Raw genomic sequence first — 22,600 nt, forward strand, 5'->3', positions numbered from 1 at the left:
ATATTCTTGTGTCTCATTCTGGCTGAGTGTTAGATTATGCTGCAGTAACATATAGTATTCTAAAACTAAATTGTTTGAGACTTTATATATGCACAGAGTAGGTATGAATATATTCATCGTCTAGACTATACAAGTTCATTTATTTAATAAATCCCTATACCTCTCTTGACATTTCACATAAAATACAACAATAGATTTTTTAATAAAAACTTTTAGGAAAACAATTTCATAATACAGTCCTATATTATTATAACTAACAATCCAATATAAAAAAATGGAGCATAAAATAGTAACCAAGACCTGGCCACACAATCAGATACCCAGCCACAATTATTTTCTGCAAGCCAAGGTTTATCCAGGGATGGGTCCTGCCTAATAATGCTTGGGCATTTCACAATTGTGGGGCCACCACTGAAAAGCCAGTCCCCATTTGCTTGCCAGCCGCATATGGAAAAGTAAACCTATTCATGTGTAGATTTTGTATATTATGGCTCAGTTCAGACATCATGTAAAACTATGAATAAGGAATGTTAAATATGGCTGTTTTCATAAGTGTTAGTATTGTTTTAATCATTTTAATTATTATTCTGCCCTGTATCAGTGATTCGTTGTGTACACATTATTGTACACTGCCATCACATTTTATGAGATGTCGGTAAATAAATACCTTTATAAATATTACATATATCAGCCTTAGGCTGATATACTCCTTGCCTTCTTCATCCCCCTCTTCCTGTTTGTGTGCTGAGAATCCTGGAAGAGGGCATGGCTGGCTAGAACCCTGAACAGAAACAGGCCACCTCACTACTGTACAACATTTTGCACTTTTATTTGTTGTTGTATTGGTTACTGAATTCAGCTGTCTGAGCATCTCAGCTGTCATTAAAAAAAAAAGGAAAAAAGAAGTTCCTGTCTGCTATATTATCAAAGACAAACTTGTGTGTATGTTGGCTGATGAAAGATCAGGAGGTTAGTAGGTGGGGACTTCAATGCCAGGACAGCCCGTCATTCTTTCCCAATGATGTAAAATCGAGTAGTTTGTATTTTTCGTCTACCCTACTCCATAAATCACTGAAGCATTTAGAGAAATGTAAGTGAAACAATTAATTTTACAGTGATGCAAATGAATCATAGTGTACTTTCTGTAAATGTCAGGCAATAGTATGAACACTGCAGTTCTGATGCCGGGAAAATGAGTTAGCTTTAGAGAGCAGAACTGAAGGAGCAGGGGGTATAGCTCAGTGGTAGAGCATTTGACTGCAGATCAAGAGGTCCCTGGTTCAAATCCAAGTGCCCCCTTTTTTTAAATGGAAACAAAAGCAATGCTCTGTTTATTTGAAATATCTGAAGCATGCTAATTTTGATCTTTGCAAATGCAGTTTTAGGCTCACATGTTATTTTCTTCTTAGAGACACACAGAAGCACTGTTGCATTAAGGGTCACTGTTGCATTTCTGTTAAGCTATGAATATTTAAAGTATAAATTCAGATCCGTTTTTGATGTTTGCTGAGAAGTTCCACCCTGCTGGTTAAAGACATATTCTGTTTTTAGGTGCTGAAATCGCTTTACCCTATGTGTATATGCCCCAACTGTGAAATGAAAAGGGAGACTGATGAAAAGAACTATATAAAACAGTCTTAGGCAGAAAGCATTAGCCACCCTGATCTTTGCATGATGAAAACTGTATTTTAACATACTCTTTTTCAGATCTGTTAACATTAGTATACAGGCATGTCCATTATTTCCATACAACTGCAAGGAGGAAGACAAGAGAAGAAACGCCATGAGCCCGATTCTCGTTTTCTTCTCAATTTCCTTTGTATCAATCTACTGAGATTTACAGTGGCATAGGTGCAATTGTGCAAACAGTAGTTGTTTTTAATACTAAAGGCTTGTATTCTGAGAGGAGGAAGCACGGATGTCGAAAGAAAGCGTACAGTGTCAGAAAAGCAAGGAACAGAAGACAATTTTTCATGTGGTTTCTATTTGACACTGGCAATCTGAACAGTAACCCTTATCTGAAAGATTGTTTGTACGTGTAACCAAAAGCTAAAGGCTGACTTTCAGCCTGAGCTTGCTAAAGCCCTATCTTTTTTACCAGCTGGGACCTATACAATCAGTGGCTACAGTATCATATGAGCACTGATCCAGACCATATATTCTACAGCGTTTTAATCTGCTTACATGTAAGATTAGGTAGTTTGTTAAGAAATTGAACTGCAGCCTTCTCATATTAATTCTTACAAGACTGGCTGATGAAGAATTGATCAAGACCGGCGATAGGTGGTGACAGATTATGTATATATCGAACTTTTGAATTATTCTACTGCAACTGGTGAAAAAGATTTAGAGACTTTGGTTGTAATTTCTGATCATTTGTATTAGTTTATAAATACAGTGGTACCTTGGGTTAAGAACTTAATTCGTTCAGGAAGTCCGTTCTTAACCTGAGGTACCACTAATGGGGCCTCCCGCCACTGCCACACGATTTCTGTTCTCATCCTGAAGCAAAGTTCTTAACCTGAAGCACTATTTCTGGGTTAGTGGAGTCTGTAACCTGAAGTGTATGTAACCCGAGGTACCACTGTGGTGTTTAGTGCCATTGTTATTGGCCATCGTGTTGTGTCATATTGTTCTGCCTATCTTTTTCACCGGCTGGGACCTATACAAACAGGACCTATACTTCCATAGTATTGCAGTCGCGCTGATCCCAAGTAAACGGGCATTTTTAGGTCATGTGTGTGCATAATAAACGGATCAGCACATTTTTGGACGCCCCTGCGCGGCGTGGCTGTCACGGGGAGCTTCCAAACCTCCTCCTGCACCACGGCTGGACCGTAAGCAAAGCTCCCCGGACGGATTAAGGGCCGCCTTGTGGTGCCGGGGCAGGCGGGCGGGCCTACTCCCGCGAAACAGGTAAGAAGTGAGCCCGGGCCCCGGAGCCTCTCCTCAGCGAGCCGGGCCCGCGCCGATGACGTCACCGGGCGCCGCCTCTCGCCGTCGCAGCCGGGGTGGGAAAAACAAACACAGAACTCGGCGGTGCGTCAGGTAAACAACAGGCACGCGCTTGTCCGTTGCTCCCCTCTGAGGGGCGCGGGGCCTTCGCTGCCATGGCCTGTACCACTTTCGGCGGGGGAGCGTGGGGGGGGGTGAGGAAGGAAAGGCGGAGAAACTAGCGGGGTCGGGAGGGGAGGTAGCTGCTGCCGCCGCCGCCACCCCCCCCTCGCTCCAGCCGCGACTTCCCCCCTTCCGAATCCGCCAGTTCCCGCCTCTTCTCTCCAGAGCCCTGAGGGGAGCCGCTCGAGCCGGGTGGCCTCGGGTGAGGCGACTTTCCGACTCCCTTTGTGAGGGCGGCGGCGGCGGCGGCGACTCGCTCCCTTTTTGCCGTGTGGCTCCTCGGGCGCTTTCGCGACGCTGCCGTTTCCTCACGGCTTCTTCCCTTATCTGGAAATACACGCACAGCTTCCCACGGTTCTAATACCGCCCAGGACATCAACAGGGGGGGAGGGGCGACCCCTGTACGTGCTTCTCCGAAATGTTGTTGGGCTCCAGAGAGTCAGGGTCCCACAATTGCCTTGTTGTAGCACCAAGTGGCTTTGGGACTGCAGCCTAAGACAGTGCTCGATTTACGTACAGTATAAGCTAAACAAGCTATAGCTTAGGGCCCCACTCTCTTGCCCACCCCCCATATACTTCTTCTTAATTGTATTTCAGTTCAACAATTACTCTGAAAATATATATATATATATATATATATATAGTGTTGAATATATGCTATATGGTAATTTATTATATGCTATATGGTAAATTACTATATATATAATTTGTATGTGTGCGCGGGCGCAAATGGCTTTATTAGGTCCATAAATTACCATATAGCATATATTCAACACAAAAAATAGCGACAATTTGTTGTTGACAAAGGACAGCTGGACATATAAAGGGCCCCATTACAGTGGTGCCCCGCAAGACGAACGCCTCGCAAGACGGAAAACCCGCTAGACAAAAGGGTTTTCCGTTTTGGAGGTGCTTCGCAAAACGAACTTCCCTATGGGGTTGCTTCGCAAGACGAAAAAATCTTGCGTCCCCCCCACGGGTTTTTTCCGCTTTTTCCGCCCTTTTACTAAGCTGCTATTTCATAGTCACATAGTAAGGTTGTTAACAGCTGATCGCTAGAAGCCGCTAGACAGCTGTAGCGCTAATCCGCTAAGCTGCCAATGGGCTTGCTTCGCAAGACGAAAAAAACGCTAGACGAAGAGAATCGCGGAACGGATTCTTTTCGTCTAGCGAGGCACCACTGTATCTTCAGTAGCTTAGGGCCTCATCAAACCTAAATCTGGCCCTGGCTTAAGAATACAAGCATAGTGTAGGCGCATGACCTAGGGCAGGGGTGGCCAACTCCCAAGAGACTGCGAACTACTCACAGGGTTAAAAACTGGCAGTGATCTACCCCCTTTTTGGGGGTTCAGGTCAAAGTTGTTGAGTTTTTCCAGGGAGAAGGTAAAATGTTGAGCTTTTTTTTAGGGGAGCCAGTTGTTCAGCTTCTTTGGGGGGAGCCAATGATCTACCAGTGATCTACTGCAGATGTCCAGTGATCTACTGGTAGTTCACAATCTACCTGTTTGACATGCCTGACCTAGGGGTAAGGTTCAGGGAAGGGCCTTCTGAGTAAACATGCATAGCATTGCGCCAGTACCCCACCCTGTTGTACAGTTAAACATGTCACGTCTTTTCAGTGTGTACAAAGCACCCGTCCCTTTTTATCCCCCCTGCCGTATACATGAAATTTCTAATGCTTGTTGGGGAAAACCCCCACCTTTTCACCCATGAGTGTGCATTGAAAATATGAGGGAAAATTATGAATTATTTTATCACTGTTTCAAGTCTTTTGATTGTGGAGATATCAGGATGATTATTCATCTGTGTTCTTGTGTATATAGTATTGCTGGCATTGTTTAAATTAGTATACACAAAAATGCATTGAGCATGTGGGAAATTCTCTTTTAATGACAGTGAGTTCAACAGAAGTGGTTAATGGGATGTTAAGTGCTTTAGTGCTTTGCTTTGTTGTGATTTTATGGATTTTCTTCTGCATGATCTAAGAAGCTTGAAGCCCTCCATTGGAATGAAAAGGTGCGGTAAAAATATGGAAATGAATAATTGATATCTAATCAGTTTTAAGGCTGCAAACCTGTAACCTCTTGCCTATGAGTAAATCCTATTGAACTCAGTAGGACTTACTTCTGAAGGAACTTGCCTGGTTTCTATCCATCACTCAAAGCCAAACTATGGCATGGCACAAATGTGAGTGTTCTCACAAAGCCGCTTTGCTACTCTCTGATCCTTTTTGGTGCCAGAGCACACTGAGCTAAGCCAAGGTTTGACTTAGCATGTCATCTTAACCTGGGCTCATGGTTAAGTTCCCTTCAGGCTAACCATAAGCTATAACCAAGAACAGACAAAATGTTGGTATAGCATGATGTGCAAAACAGGCTCTTGAGTATGCATCTTAGAGTTGGTTCAGAAATAACTGTGTCAGCACACAATCTTGGTAATTGTGTTGTGAGATTTCTTAATAAGTAGTGACTTGAGAAATGCTACCAGTGAGTGAGATTTGGTGGCTGCATATACCACATCTACCTGAAGGTGGCCCATGCATATTAATAGTGCTACCAGCAGCAGCCTCACATGTACTCAAGATGATTGTATAGGTATTGACTATAGAGTGTATTTCTTATACAGTGTCTTTGTCTCTACCTTCTCTATCTTCACTTTCCACACCTTTTCTCTTGTTCTTTATGCTTTGTTACCTGTCAACTTGTTATACTTGTGATACTTTATAACACTATTCCAGTCTATACTACATTCATATTTCTTAACTCACACATTCTCAAAGGGTACAGTTATGACCCACCAGAACCTGGTAGGAATCTTGTGTACGAGTCACCATCTCATAGTTCTCAGGACTAGCACACTGGATACTGGTAACTTTGTCATAGGACTGGCTTCAAAACAAAAGGTTTTTTTTACACAATAAATACTTTTCTTACTACATCATTGCCTATAATTTTGAATGGGTTCCTGTAAAATTTTAGTATTTAGGCTTTGTCCTTTTTGAAATGATGTTTTATTTTGGTGCATTATTAATATAAACTCTACCTATCAAATCTCTTTATCTATTTTTCTCTTATACCAGCAAGGATTCATTGTTTTTTATAAAAAGTTCCAATGACCATGTGCTTTGAAAGTGTTTTAAATAGAGTTTTAAATTACCAACAGTAATAATTTGAGTGCTCAGCAGTAGGAAGGTTATATCCCTTCTGGGTATGATATGGAGACAATATACAATTCATTGTTATTGACAAGGATACGTAGAATATTATACGAATACTAAAATATGGTTGGGACCTATGGTTGGGATTCATACATGCACAATCCCATATGTCCCCTGAGAAGCAGTTCCATTCTGTCTAATGCCAGATAGCATCAACAGGGCAACAAACAACATCAACATAGTAACTTGGCTGTCTGTGGCATAACTAGGACATAGTTGTTATAACTTGGAAATAAACAACAGTATAATGTAACAAACAACCTTACTATGTGACTATGAAATCTAAAGTGTAGCATGCATCCTTACAGAACATTTTCCAAGGTCTCAATTCATGGTTTCATATCTAACCCATTTGTAGTGTTTGGGTTAAACATACTTTAATTTTGTTTATCATTTTGTATATTTGTAAGCTGGTTTCAATTTCTGCTTGCCAAAAGTGATTGAAAACAAATCCATGGGTGCTCATTTTCCAGTGCTGAACTGTAAATTAATTACATAGAGCCACCCTTTTGCGTTTCTCAAGAATTTCAGCTCAATTTTTGCTTTCCCTGTGCTTAAAAAAGTTCCAAAGTCAGTTTTTCCCTTTTTTATAACTCTGCTCCTATATTGTCCGTTTTAACTATCAATTTGCTTCCCTTGTCCTGTCTGCTTCTCTTATTTCTTTTCTACATTCAGATTAGCTATTTGCTGTTCACATAGGTACACATATGTAATAGTTATAGTCATGAGAGGTACAATTTCTAATGCGTAGATATCATGTTCAGGGCAGAAAAACAAATATGTACCTAGTAATATGAGAGCGTGCTTTTTGCTGCTCATAACTGTATAAACATTTCTAATTATCTTAATTAGAGTAATAAACAGCATGTAGCAATGTCTAAAACCATCTTATTGATTTGTATACTGTACTAAGTGCCCTGTGCTTTGTAAAGCCAGCTTGCTAGAGAATACAGTTTTCTTGTGCTTCTGAATTTGGTTAATTCCTCTAATCATTACATTAGAGTCTGGTATAATGACAAAACATGAACAGATGCCATAGCTGCTTTAAAATATTGTGAATCAAAGAATAAAGGCATGGGGATATACTGACAGCAATTCCTTTCTTTGTTTTTAGATCCATTTAACAAAATCATGTTGTCTGATAATCAACAGCCAGTGGATTTGTTTTCATGGAATGAGTAGTATCGTTATTTTAACTCTAAATGGGTCTGGTTTTGTATCATCCATATTTACATAGAAGAAGGTAATAGCAAAGAAAACTGATCTAATTGTGGATGGGAAACACTGTTCATGCACTATGTCTTTGCCTTGGAAGACTGTCACCAAGACTTTCAAACTTGAGTATTTATGATGTGTGTGTTAGTTTATGCCTTATTAAAAACAACTATATTGTTCTTTCATACTACCTTAGAAAATAGAAAAAAGAATGCAGTACTGTATTGATTAGAAGATAATGAAAAAACAACAAGCTCAGTAATAGTGTGCAATTTTTAATTTACTGTGTGAAGAGTAATAAATACATGTTTTGTACAATCATGAAAAACTGCTTTCTATCACAACTGGTGTTGGTGAATTTTATTTTATGTTTTCTTCAGTGTGAAGGTATTTGAATATGAATGGTAGTCTTTTGTTTGCTGTGAGAAGTCTCTGATTCAGAATGTTAATGGATTTTTTAGCTATTAAGATGTAATTATATACCTGGAGTATTTAAGTATGAAGTTGAAAAATCTCCATGAGCAATCTCAAAAGAATATTTATAATACACTACTTGTAAATTGACTGACTTTCTTGTAATTTACCAGAAGTGCTGATATGAGCGCAGCCCTAATGTGAAAAGTACATTAATCCCTGGAGTTACATTGTATGTATTAAATTATTGCTCTCTTGAGGTATGAGACACGTGAGGCCATTTAGCTTTCAGTCATGCTTGTTACTTAGATTCATAGCACAATAATAAGCAATGCCATTCTGAGATGAGAAATTAGACATGATACATTTCACTTCTTGAAAACGGAAAAGCAATAATACTTTCAACTTTTCTGTAGGTTTGTAGCAATAAGATCATGTTAGTGCTGCTATATTGCTGAGGCTTCTTATATTCAATTGACGTGAGATTGCACTCTCTTTCACTTTTTGTTCCCCATTTTTTATGCAGATGATTTTTCCTTTTAATTTTCTTCACTGAACTCATTCTTCTGCAGATTGCATGGTTGGTATATATCACATGAATAGCAAAATTTAATATCTATTCTTTAAATATTTATTATTTAGCAATAACCTTCAGTGTGGGCTGGTTCCATTTTTATAGCTCTTGTTTAAATTGACACCTGACAGTTGATTGCTTTCTTCTTCACAGGGTAAAATACAAGTTGTTATGGTTCCATTCGTCATATAAAGGACACATTATTTGATGTAATAGCTGTTTGTGAAAACTGGAAAACGTAGCATACTGGCGATTGGGAAGATAATTTAAGAAAAAACAAGGATTACAAAAGAGAAGTGACTGTGGCTGTATAGAAGTCTGGCATATGAAGATGGAGCTTGACATTACCAAAGATGATTTGCCCTTAATGGCAAATACTAGCCACATGCTGGTAAGGCATTATGTGTTGGATCTGGATGTGGACTTAAAAAGCCATGTAATTGGTGGCACTATAGTTCTGTTCTTTGACACTGACAGCAGTTGCAGAAAAGGAGACAGTGAACAGGTGGAAGAAGCTTGTCATTCTCAGTCAGATGGAACCTGCTGTATTCAGGCACCTGAAGCCTGCTACGTTCCTGTGCCAAATGCAAGTGCTTGCTCAACTAAAAGTGGATGTAATGATTTTGCTGTCTGTGGTAAAGGTGAAAATGATACTTCTGATAAAAACGGTAGTCATGGCAACAAGGAACTGGCTTCTGGGATTTCTAGTTCAAAGAACTGCTGTGACATTGAGATTCATGGGAGTGAAGATTTTTTGCTGGTCCTGGACTGCTGTGATTTATCTGTGTTAAAGGTCGAAGAGGTAGATGTTGCTGTAGTTCCAGGCATTGAGAAATTTACCAGCTCTGTCAAGTTAATGGATGCTTCCAAAGATCCAAGGGATCTTAGAAATCAGATTGTGCATGAACTTGTGACATTACCTGCAGATTATTGGAAGGATCAGCTCCAGTTTTACAGACTGTGCAGCCAGGCACCTGCTTGTGGAGAGCTTCTGTTTGTTACTGGCACTTGGAGCTTGGAGATCAGGAAAGCAGGTGTCCAGCTGCCAAAAGACTTCCCTCATGCCATAAGGATATGTTACAAAACAAAGCCAGAAGGAAAATCACTGAGCTGGACTACAGACCAATGTGACAGGTATGCAACAGTTTTTGGTGTTCTGCTATACTTGTGTTCTGTGCCGGATGGGGCAGAGTTGAATTATAAATAACAATCTCATTTTGAGGCTGAATTCAGACAGACTGGTAACAAAGCAGGCAGAGTTCAGTGCTCATGAAAGTGTAGCAGGATTATATCACTTTAAGTCTGGAACAAGTGAATGCATTTCTTTGAGTCTAAATATTTAAATCAGGGAACAATTGATTGGTGCATTTTGGATAAAAGGTATAGGAGAGAAACATATTCTATAAAGCATTTTCACTTTACTATTTATTTATTTTTGATTAGCTAGAATTAAGGGTTCATTCCTTTTGTAGTGAAGGCAAAATATGTTTTGTTAATAGTAAGTTAAAATGTTCTGGATGTGGTAGCTTTGTAAATTTCTTCAACGTGGGGGAAAAAAAACTTACTTTAATTTGAATCTGAACATGGCTTAGCAGAAGCCAAACAGCAATTTTATCTTTCTATGCATATATAAACAATATGCAATATTAACATTAATAATATAATATATTATTTAGTAGTACTAAAAGCCTAAAGCTGTAAAAATCTGAAATATTTAAGAATTTAAACAGCTTAAATATATGTAGCATATCATTTTCCTGGACCACACACCTTGTCTACTTCTCTGTTGTCATTTGGCTCACCTTATCTAATGACAGCTTTTGGGCTCTTGGCTGTTTTGTCAATCTAATGTAGATTACAAGAGACAAGCCTTTTATTTGTGTATTTTTTCATCCCTTGACACCTGGGCTATTAAATAAATGTTTGTTTATGTAGAAAAAAATCCTTTATTAAGAGTGCAACTGGGCAAGCCCGAGGGAAATCTATGACCATATTTTTAAAAGGATACATGCATGTAGGATAAGCACTGGGGGAAGGGCAAGCTTAATCTCCCTCTCCTGGGGCCATTTTCCTAATTCTTATTCTCCTGAAGCTGCTATTTGCCCTGGGACAAAACATATAAGCACCTGTATGTTTTGTCCCATGGACAAGCAGCAACTTCAGAAAAGGATGGGGCAATTTAGCTTGGAAAAATTGTATAAGAAAAAGAGTTAATGCCCCTTTCTTCAGCCGTGATCCAAATTGCTTCCCTGTGGTTGCCCTTGCCATTTTGAAAACTCATGGAGAGATAACTCATGAGTCCTACTGTCTAGTTTGACTATACAGTAGTACCTCGGGTTATAGATACTTCAGGTTACAGACTCTGTTAACCCAGAAATAGTACCTCAGGTTAAGAACTTTGCTTCAGGATGAGAACAGAAATTGTGTGGCCGCGGCAGCGGGAGGCCCCATTAGCTAAAGTGGTACCTCAGGTTAAGAACAGTTTCAGGTTAAGAATGGACCTCCAGAACGAATTAAGTTCTTAACCCGAGGTACCACTGTAACATGTAAATGAGCATACTATAGTGGTAACTTCATTTACTGATAAGTTCTATGCTAGGAAGTACTTATCTCTTCTGAGATGTGCTCAGTACTACCCACATATACTTTGTGGCAAGCTGAGGTTGTCCTGGAATTCTAAGTGGAACAGATTGTTACAGACCTCTGTTATGACTTGCTCGCTTTTTATAAAAAAATCCTATGCTAATATTGGTCAGTAGTGTTTCTGCAATAACAAGAGAGAAAAGTTTCTTTTCTCCTAGATTATGCTTGTATTAGTTCTCTGAATTATGCCACAGTACACAGTGAAATAAACCGTCCTCAAATCTGTATTTTGCCTATAAAGCTCAGAGTGCAACTTACGCATGTGGCTGTGATCACCTATCTGCACACTGTAACTATATTTTCATTGCCTTCTTTCTGGTTCCTTCCATGTCAGTGGGGGTCAACCACTTTGTCCCTGTCTGACTGCCAAGCACCTCAAGCTTGGATGTACGGAGGAGACAAGCACTACTTTGTTCCATTCTCATACTCCTGTTGCTGGAGTAAGAAATGGTATATTCTGCCCACTACTTTTACATCCTCCCTTACCGATTATGAGTTGCTAAAGCTAATAGTAAAGTGTGTTTGTGTGTGTGTGTGTGTGGCAGAAACTCAGAAAATCTTTGTATATAGTGATGTGAGTCCCTTGCCTGTTAAGGTGAGTTGCTGTTGAGTGAGAGTGAAACTTTTTACAGTAATGCTTTCAACATATGTTGTTTTTAAGTCACATCCAATGATTCTTGCCCAGTTGCCTGCATATGCATTGGATTTTTTCTTCTCTCCTCTGCAGCTCTCAATGCATCCTCAAAGCCCATTCTAAAGGGTCCTCAAATCTTTCAGAGAGGATTTTGGGAGTGCATGGAGAGCTGCAGTGAGGAGGAGAGGAAGACACAGAGTGAAATTCAACTTCACACTAAGGAGATCATTCTGTCAGCGAAATGATTTTTTGACTGCCTGATATAAGAATTTCCTCTCTTCTGCTGCCTGCTGTACTCTGCTCTGTAGTTTTTCCTGAGCTTCCCAAGCAGATTTGGGGATGGTGGGGGGCATACAGGGAAGAAAGTGGGGGAGTCCCATTATGCTACTAGGACTAGTGCAGCTTAGTTGAATCTGGCCCAAAGTCCTGTGGCACAAGCACACAAATCCATTTATGTGATATTGGATGTCACCTATTGTTTTTACAATAAAGCTCCCACTTAGGTACCACTAAAGTATCAGTCATATGCATTTTTATTGTTTTGGGAGGCATTGTGGCTGAAAAGTGGTTTAAATTAAAACCAACAACAATAAAGGCAACGAAATGGTAAATTATTTTCAAAAGCAGCAATAACAATTAACAATTAATCAATTCATAATTTTACATTTGGATGACTATATTCCAAACTGGCTGTGTACACACTCCATGGAATTTTTCCATTAGGACCTGGGGATGATTCAAAAGTTTGTATATCTGGAACCACTTTAAGGATTTTCTAGCACAGAGGGTCTGCCAAACTAGAAATTAATGTTGTACTGTGTGGGAATGTATTAATATGTTGTCCCTGAAGTGTTGTTTGTAAAAAAGACTAGGCTGGTTTTCCTTTGCATTGTAAAGTTTCCTTTGAGTTCTACCACTTCATATTTCTGGAAGAAGCTCACATGACTGAATGAACTTCCATTAAATGAAAATACATGCACATAGAAAACTTGCATACCAATAGGGGCTCTTTTAATGTGAATTTGTATATAGCAAAATCATAAAGTTATATCATAACACTTTTTGACTCTGGTAGGATAATAGGGTGATGTCTGCTGGAGTAAAGCTCATTGATGTGGGTTTTCCAGGAAAAAAACTGAATTAGGGTAATCTGCATAAGTTAATTTGCATGGGAAAATTTTCACTTTGGCATTGGAACCTTTTCTGAGGGTGATTTAATCTAGCATGTTTATTTTACATGTGTTTAGTAAAAGTTAAAAGCAATGAAACTGCCAAGCTTGCTTAATATGGCATTTGCGGTTGGCATCCATTCGTAATTGCTAATGAATAGGTATTAGCAGAAAAATAAAGCACTGGAAAGTTTTCTGCCCTACATCACTGGTAAAGTTGGTAAGTTGTTTGACTGTATGGTTTTTGGGACCCCCAGCACTGGCAGGAAATGTGCAAAGCAGGGTTTTTGTTTTGTTTTTGTTCATCTGCTCCTGGACTGCATTTACTGCTGCTCTCTGTACAAGGAGAGGAGAGCTGCAGGATATTCCTTGAAAGACCAACCCCAATTGATTTGCAACCACTGGTCTTGAGGCCAAGACTTCTAAGTGGGGTGGGAGAGATAAATTTCTGGGCTGACGTGACTGTTATTATTCTTTATTAAATTTATATACTGCCCTTCATCACAAGATCTCAGGGCAGTTCACAGAGTAGAATCATAGAATCATAGAATCATAGAGTTGGAAGAGACCACAAGGGCCATCGAGTCCAACCCCCTGCCAAGCAGGAAACACCATCAGAGCACTCCTGACATATGGTTGTCAAGCCTCTGCTTAAAGACCTCCAAAGAAGGAGACTCCACCACACTCCTTGGCAGCAAATTCCACTGTCGAACAACTCTTACTGTCAGGAAGTTCTTCCTAATGTTTAGGTGGAATCTTCTTTCTTGTAGTTTGGATCCATTGCTCCGGGTCCGCTTCTCTGGAGCAGCAGAAAACAACCTTTCTCCCTCCTCTATGTGACATCCTTTTATATATTTGAACATGGCTATCATATCACCCCTTAACCTCCTCTTCTCCAGGCTAAACATGCCCAACTCTCTTAGCCGTTCCTCATAAGGCATCGTTTCCAGGCCTTTGACCATTTTGGTTGCCCTCCTCTGGACACGTTCCAGTTTGTCAGTGTCCTTCTTGAACTGTGGTGCCCAGAACTGGACACAGTACTCCAGGTGAGGAGTAAAAACAAGGTAAAAACACAAGTAAATAGCTAAAACAGAAAAAACCCAATAACCACCCTTCCCAGAAACACATTTAAAAGGCTGTAGAATATTAATCAGCCAAAGGCTTGGTTGGAGAGTAACATTTTTGACTGGCACCTACAAATATAAAATGAAGGTGCCAGGTGAACCTCCCTGGGAAGAGCATTCCACAAATGGGGAGCCACTGCAGAAAAGGCCCATGCTTGCGTTGCCACCCTCTGGACCTCACATGGAGGAGGCACATGAAGAAGGGCCTCAGATGATGAATGCAGAGTCTGGGACTGTTTGTATGGGCAGAGGCTATCCTTGAGGTCCTGAGCCGTTTAAGGATTTTTAGGTCAAAACCAGCACTTTGAATTGGGCCTGGAAATTAATTGGCAGCCAGTGCCGTTGGGCCAGGTTCGGTGTAATATGTTCAAACCGTCTTCCCCAGTACTGCTGATTTCCTCACCAGCTGAAGCTTCCAAACCATCTTCAGAGGCAGCCCTACATATAATGTGTTGCAGTAATCAAACCTAGAGGTCACTAGAGCGTTAGGCTATCCATGTCCATATAGGGGCACAGCTGGGCCACAAGCCGAAGCTGATGGAAGGCACTCCATGCCACTGAGGCCACCTGCGCCTCAAGCTACACCAGATGAGTGAAGAGTACTCCCAAGCTACGTACCCGCACCTTCAGAGGAATTGTAACCCCATCAAGAGTAGGCAGCCTTCCATCCATTCGGGCTAGGGAACCACCCTCTAACAGTGCCTCAGTTTTATCTGGATTGAGCTTCAGCTAGTTTTCCATCATTTTGGTTTTTCTGGAGTGTTTGTACTTTGTGTTAGGCTAATGAGACAGATTGGGGATACTGTTGGTGTACAGCCCACTCTACTGCCCAACCGTCTCCCTACGTGAGCTGACACACATGATCTCTGACATTGCATTAAGAGGTCCCAAGACTGTTTATGTCAACCATCACACAGAGGGGCTGTTTGGGACTTCATGGTCACCATGACAACCATGGAGCTGTCTAAACTTGTTATTGGGTAACTTATCCAGGCACTCTGAGGTCCTTCTCTGGATCCCTCTTCTGAGGGAGACGTGGAGGGTGGTAATAAAGGAGAGGGCCTTTTCAGTTGTTGTCTCCTACCTATGGAATGTCCTACCCAGTGAGGTCTAATGCCTTTGTTGACATATTTTCAGTGCCAGATAAATACTTAGCTTTTTTCACAGACTTCTGATGGACTGGGATGATTTTGGCCTACTGTTAGTGTGCTGCCAAAGCTTCTTATGGCTGTTATGGGGTGTGAGTGTAATGAATTGTAGGTGATGTTTGAAAATGTTAATGTTTTATATGATTTTGAAACAAGATGCTGTATATTTATGTTTTTAAAGGTAGGTTGCTTGGAGACCTTTTAGTTAACAAGTGACTTAACAAGTCTAATATTTCTGTTCCATGAATTAACAGTTAATTAAATCACTGCCTAATGTAGTGTAGTCTGGTGAATAGGTGGACGTTTCCCACTAGAGTTTGTGAGGATTTAAAAAAGAGAAGAGTGGCAGTCAGTTCCATAAAGGCATTCTTATGAATATTTTTAGCTCTAGTGTTAAAGTCTCTCTGTGTGGAAGGATAACAGCATGTGCCAGGTAACAGGTGGCCTGGCTGTGCTTCCTCTCCCTTCAGTGAATACCATGATAAAAGAGTGGGCCCTGCTGGGCTACTGCAGTAAAAGTCTTGAGAAGACAGAAATAAAAGGTCACTGGGCCGTGCAGCTTCTAACTATTTCATTTAAAATTTTGTACTTAATATGCAAAAGTTTGAAAATTTGAATAGACTTTCTGTATCTCTGGAAAGAAGTGTGACCAGAATAAATTAATTAGATTGTAAACTACTCATTTCAGAGAATTAACAACATTCTAGCTGTCATATGTACAAAAACCGAATCCTGTGCCTTTATGGAACTGACTGCCACTCTTCTCTTAAGTCAACCACGTTTTGTTTAATCCAGGCTGGCATGCTGATGAAAAATCTGAATCCAGACTAGTGCCATACAGGTGGACCTATGCTGATAGAAAGGTGGCAAAACCTGCCCCAGTTCAGACCATTCAGGCCAGGGGCTAGGATAGGGTTAGCCCCCATTCCAAACAACTCCTTGAATACAACCTTTGTCTATTTTCTACATATGTTAGTGGCTGCCATTCACTAGTGTGGGGAAAGCAAAGCGCTGGACTTGGGAAACCATTGTGGACCCAGCCTGCCTTCCCTCACTAATACTGGGTGACCTGACCCTCAGTGACAGGGATTCTGCAGGAAGCTGCCGTGTCACTGTGTGTGGACTGCCCTGATAGTCACTGTGCTCCCACGCTGGAGAAGTGCACTACAGCAGCCCGACCATCCTTTCACACAGCCAGTCAAACCTGCCTTAATGGCAGGCATTTTCTTGTTATAAAATATTTGATCAATTTGTGGATATTTCCATAATATCTGTGACATTTGATTATATATATCTGATATTTGATGTTCATGGATATTTCCATACTATGACATGATTCTAAGTTGTGAAAAAGTGTTCTTCTTTTGTAGCAAATATGTCTTGTGTTTCTGTCCTGGCTTATGGTTGCCAAGAAATGAAAGGGCAACCCAGACGTTATTTAAATTGCATTTAAAGATGCATTAAAAAAATATCCAGTGTTTTTATTCTTTCTTCTGAGGACAGAAGGAGACGAGATGCACTGTGGGTATTCATACTTTTAATTTCCATTCCTACTGGGAACTTGGTTTTCTGCAGTTATGGTGTACATTACTTCACTCTTATCTTTTTTTCTTCCCTATAGGCCATGTGTTTATACAGCGGGGTCTCCAATAAACAACAGAGCCCTTTTTCCGTGCCAAGAACCGCCTGTTGCCATGTCAACATGGCAAGCTACAGTCCGAGCAGATGCATGCTTTGTTGTTTTAATGAGTGGTGAAAATGTAGCGGAACCAACAGAATCTGAAGAAGGTACAGCATGTATTTGCCATCTGAATGTATGCTACAAAATGACATTTAATAAGTGTTTTATATCAGAACAGAGCTTCTGCCACATAAAGTAGTCCTTGAAAATTCCCAGGCTCTCCTTTTTAACTAACCTTGCTTTGACTCCGCCTCTTTCTGGTGCCCATTGCATTCTACTTTCTTTTACATGTCTCATTCCTTTATTAGTCTGTTTCTTCTGGTTATGCCTTCATTCCTGGTTAATCCCTTTCTCTCTTTGCAAAGTCTTGGACTTTCAGGAGTTAGTAATTTTGTAGATGTCACAAACATTACTATCCTTTTACTTAGCTGAAGAGACTAATAACAATAAGATTTTCATGTATCATAACAACTCATAAGATATTGAAATCCTGATCTAAAACATTTGTGAAACTGTGTTTACTTGTGATATTGGAATGATGTTCTTACGTCGTGGATGAAACCAGAGTGATATATTAATTAATAATATAGTGATCAGACTATTTTATTTCATTTCATAATTTTTCTGTACTGCTTGATTGTAAGAATAAGCCTCAAAGTGGTTTACAGAAAGTATTGGTGTAGAACTGGGGAGATGTAGGTTTGAATCCTCACCACTAAAGCTCCCTGGGTAACTTGGGACACTCACGGTCTTTCAGCCTAACCTACCTAAAAGGGTTACTGCAAGGATAAACTGGGGAAGGAACCATGAAATAAATGTGCAAAATAAGTAAATGTGCAAAATATTCTTATAGTGGATCAGTGGCGTAGCGTGGGGGGTGCAGGGGGGGCCGGACGCACCGGGTGCAACATCTGGGGGTTAGGGTTAGGGGGCGCAAATCCATGTGTTGGGGGGCGCAAGTTACTTGCCTTGCCCCGGGTGCTGACAACCCACGTTACGCCACTGTAGTGGATACTGCACTGGGCCTGCCTAAAGGAATTTTTTGGTATTTGTTGGCTTGGCAGATCTTTGGTTTGAAATATATTTTGTTTTAGCAAATCTTTTAGAAATGTGCAAGGCTCATTTCTGCTTTTCCATTTTGGTGTAGGCATTGAACCAGTTTGCTTGACTTTAAAATGCAATCCAAATGCCTTGATCATTGCTGCGGAGAGGGGTGATGGTTAGGCTATAGTGGACCAGCTATCTGCTGGCATCTTTAGGCTTCCACTGGAGTGGGGTAGGGGCTCCAGCAGCTGTGCAGGCACCCAATACAGCTGTGGAAAGCTCAATGTATGGAACATTACTGCTGACAATATTGCCAGTGGTAGCCACCATAGGGCATTAAAACAAAAGTTATGGGTAAAGCCAACCATGGGTCCAGATCCTAATCTGCTCTTTCTCCCAGAGATGGAATAGCCTGGATCTGGCATAAAAAAAAATCATCACCTGCACCTTCTGTCCTGGTTTTCAACCACTCTACTCTTTCTCACTGCTCCCAGGCCAGATTTATTGCTTTATTAGTTTTAACCAACTGAAACCCAGATGCATGTTACAAACAGAAGTAGGGAGATGCAATCTTCTGTATGTTGCTCGGAAGCTACCTAGAAGTCTTAGAGTGCAATTTCCTATTAGCTATAGTTTATTTCTGTGCTGATTTTTGACTGAAAATTCTCCAAATATGGCTCCGAAAAGTTAATACAAATGCAAATTTCAAACAATTAAATGCAACTTTCAAAAAAAAATAGATGGCAATAATATTCTTTAGAAAAGCAAAACTAGAGTTGCAGAGGATTCTAGTTTGCTCTGCATTTTTGAATGAAGCTTCCTGTTTTGCCCTCCTCAAATTCGTGTCTGGATCAAAACATAGATCTGTGGATTAAGTTGCATAATCAACAAAATGAACCATGCAAAGGTGCCATACTTATGAGGTAGTCCAAGGGCTGCCCCTTCCTTTTAATGTTTTTTAAAATTTTAAACTGCTTAGAACAACTCCGGGGCTGCATGGTTAAAAGTCTCATATGATATTTTCCCAGGAAGTGACTGTGTATCATAATGTACAGCCCCTTTCTGTGGAACTGTGCTTGGGTAGTGAGGGGAGAAGCAATTTGCCAGGAAGGGACTGTAGATTATGTTGTACATTCACTTCCTGGGAACATTTTAAAAAGAAAAATCTTAGTGCATGGTCATGGAGCTCTTTGAGGTGAATGTGGACAAATCGCATGGGGATGTCAGCAAGGTCACTGCCCAGGGTCCTGGCCTGGAGCCTGTGGGCAACATTGCCAACAAGACCACCTACTTTGAGATCTTCACTGCTGGTGCTGGTGTTGGGGAAATTGAGGTAATCATCCAAGATCCGACTGGCAAGTAAGGGACAGTGGAGCAGCAGCTGGAGGATAAAGACCCAATCGGTGAACTCCAATAAGGCTACATATGTGTGGATTTCATTCATTCATTCATTTTATTTGTATGCTACTTTCCCACACAAAAACCATGCTCAAAGCGGCTTATTTGCAATAATTTCTAGAAGGCTTTTCAATATACAAAGGACTCAGCTAGATTGGTAAATAAAAAGCGTTTTATATGCGTTTTATATGTGATATAACACTGTGACACTAAGATGGCAATGTGGAGTGCCATCTTTCCCTAGTGGATTTCTCTGTATGAGTTTACAACACATTTAACTGAATCACTTCTCTGGCATGTCTAGATCTAGCCTATGTGCTTAACTGTTCTTATCCTGATTATACGCATGCTACTCAGAAGGGACGCAGGTGGCGCTGTGGGTTAAAGCCTCAGCACCTAGGACTTGCCGATCGAAAGGTCGGCGGTTCGAATCCCTGCGGCGGGGTGCGCTCCCGCTGCTCGGTCCCAGCGCCTGCCAACCTAGCAGTTCGAAAGCACCTCCGGGTGCAAGTAGATAAATAGGGACTGCTTACCAGCGGGAAGGTAAACGGCGTTTCCGTGTGCGGCTCTGGCTCTGGCTCTGGCTCTGGCCAGAGCAGCGATGTCACGCTGGCCACGTGACCCGGAAGTGTCTCCGGACAGCGCTGGCCCCTGGCCTCTTGAGTGAGATGGGCGCACCACCCCAGAGTCTGTCAAGACTGGCCCGTACGGGCAGGGGTACCTTTACCTTTACCTTACTCAGAAGTAAATCCCACTAAGTTCATTTTGGACATTTTCCACATATAGGTGTTTATAACTGGAATCTTAGAACCTTCCTCAAACTCTTTAAGATCTATGGTGACAATGTATGTGAATGATTTCTGTAACTGAAATCATGTTTATGAAATGCTACATATTTTAGCAGTTTAACCAATTCTGACATTATGTTGCTAATAATTTGGTTTAAAAATGTTCTGTGCAAATCAGTGCTAATTTCAGTGTCAGATTAATATAATATTTTAGTGTTTTTTTTAAAAAAAAGAAAATGTAAAATCTTTTTAAATATTATTCTGAAGGCAGGGAGCAACAATCCAAACTTAAACCAAAGTTAGCAATATCATTAATTGAAGGGGATGATACATGGCGGGGAAACATATACAAGAACCGTTAAATTAAATCAAATCTATTTCAATATGTTTTTGATGAGAATAAGTGATGTAAAATATATGACTATCAATCCTAAAACAATTTAAATTGCAATGATATACTTAGAATGCTATTTTCACATATAGCTAGTGCACATATAGCTTGTTCTAAATGTAGAAATAATGTTGCTTCAAATAATATATTTCTGCATAGCTTGTGAACAGATTGGAATCTTCCACCAGTTATTTACATGCAAAGTTTTGTTTAAAACGTGCTGTAGGAACTGCAGGAAACTTGAGTCACAGTTCAAAGTCTTGCCAGTGGTTCTGCATACCAGTTGGACCATTTCAGAGCCACGTGGAAATTTGCATTGCTTCCATGGATATTTCTTTCATTTCCACCCTAGGTGGTGCTGTGTCCAAGGGAGCCACACAAGGGCATACTATTGAGACAATAGCACCAAAAATACTAGAGGAAGATGAGAATTTAACATTAAGGGCAGAAAGGCAAAGAAAAAAGAAAAAAGCTGCATCAGGAACAGAGAAGAAGACAATCAAGTTTAGTTAATTTTTTTAAAGTTCAGTGAGTTCTTTGAAACAATAAAGGAGGAATAATAAGAATTAAAATGAGAGATTAATGAGACTGCAAAAGAAAATAGACAAATGACTGAATCCTTTGTAGTTTCAGGAAATATCATGCACAATAGGAATACAACATAGGTATGTGAACATAGTTTCAGAATTTCTAGCTATGGTGAGGACTACAGCTGCTACAATCCACGAATCCTGTAGAACCTTGATAATAATAAACTATAGCTTGGATCATAGCAAGGCTTCTGTAAATGGAAGGGCTGGGTTCACAAGAGGACTTCGTTCATGAAGGGATCGAGATCCAGTGAAGGATCACACTGCTTGAAGGGTAGGGAGAGTGTCAGTTTTTACTGACTTCCCCTTGTGCCTCTTCTCATGCTGTCCTTCAGACTCCCCCAATCCTGCAGAGCAAATTTTCCAGTGGCACAGGGGGCTGGAGGGAGAGAGGGAATTAGGAAGGGTTACACCCACCCTTTCATTGAGGGGAGAATCACATGAATCAAGGTTTGCTCAGGGCACTCCTGCTAGGATGAACAAACTCAAGATCCCAGTCTATGTGTCAATAGGAATGGTCCTAAATCGTAGTTATCATTTCATAACTTTAAAGTGTTCACAACAGTTCATATGCATTTTCTTAGTAATCCTTACTGAGATGAACATTAACATAATTAAGCAACAATTATCCCCATACAGTAGTACCTCGGGTTAAGAACTTCATTCGTTCTGGAGGTCCGTTCTTAACCTGAAACTGTTCTTAACCTGAGGTACCACTTTAGCTAATGGGGGCTGCCGCACTGCTGCTGTGCGATTTCTGTTCTCATCCTGAAGCAAAGTTCTTAACCCAAGATACTGTTTCTGGGTTCTTCTGTAACCCGAAGCGTCTGTAACCTGAAGCGTCTGTAACCTGAGGTACCACTGTATTTCAGAAGAAAAATTGACGGTGAGAAATAGTGACTTACCCAAGAGTCAAACTCGGCATGATGGGAGAATCCACATTTATTTATCAATTTATATCTAGAATTAGGGGAAGCTGTCTCTTATATGCAGCAAATGTTGTGCACACATGTGAATATAGGGACATTTCTCCATTTTACGTCTCTGTCTACTTTGGCCCTAAGGCAACCTAGTAATTTATAATAGATGAACAATTTGAACCAGGGACTTCCTGGTTCACAGCTCTGTCTCTAAGCCACAATGATAGAGTAGTGCATAGCAGATGTGGTGATGGTATGCAGTATGTAAGCAGCTTTTCTCTGGAATCTCTTCGTGAGGAGAGAGAAAAAGATAAAAAGAGAAACAGCTGTTTTATGAAACTTCACATGTTGCAATTTCACTCCTGATTAATGTTGCTGGTGCTGCCTGCAACCTAGGTGTTGCATTCTATTTTACTGTTTTCATTACACTGTAATGCAGGATTGGTAAATATATCCTGTTCTTTTAAAACTGTTTGCAAAGCTGTGTACTTAAACCACTGTTTAAGTACTAAACCCCCTGTTTGTGTATCCCT

The 22,600-nt window shown here is 40.5% G+C and overlaps 1 protein-coding gene and 1 long non-coding RNA gene across 18 annotated transcripts in view; one reads left to right on the plus strand and one right to left on the minus strand.

Moving 5' to 3' along the window:
- Positions 1-812: 812 nt before the first annotated feature.
- On the minus strand, positions 813-2,445 carry LOC310826856. The gene is made up of 2 exons (XR_014556035.1): positions 1,660-2,445; positions 813-1,589 (listed from the first exon to the last, which is right to left on the minus strand). It is a non-coding gene; the product is annotated as an uncharacterized lncRNA (long non-coding RNA).
- Positions 2,446-2,573: 128 nt separating this feature from the next.
- Positions 2,574-22,600, plus strand: part of AOPEP (aminopeptidase O (putative)) — a 186,998-nt gene continuing 166,971 nt past the window's right edge. For 3 of the 17 annotated variants that reach the window (XM_083701997.1, XM_083701999.1, XM_083701998.1), the window contains exons 1-4: positions 4,314-5,133; positions 7,449-7,577; positions 8,691-9,671; positions 16,877-17,043. In XM_083701997.1, the coding sequence (XP_083558123.1) occupies positions 8,863-9,671; positions 16,877-17,043 (976 nt within the window). In that variant the 5' untranslated portion in view covers positions 4,314-5,133; positions 7,449-7,577; positions 8,691-8,862. Of the gene's footprint in view, positions 3,049-3,285; positions 3,320-4,312; positions 5,134-7,448; positions 7,687-8,494; positions 8,548-8,690; positions 9,672-16,876; positions 17,044-22,600 lie in introns of those variants that run through there. The other 14 variants (XM_083702004.1, XM_083702006.1, XM_083701992.1 and 11 more) reach the window with 11 other exon arrangements.

The sequence above is a fragment of the Podarcis gaigeae genome (assembly GCF_964106915.1).
Source record: "Podarcis gaigeae genome assembly, chromosome: 11".
NCBI lineage: Eukaryota > Metazoa > Chordata > Lepidosauria > Squamata > Lacertidae > Podarcis > Podarcis gaigeae.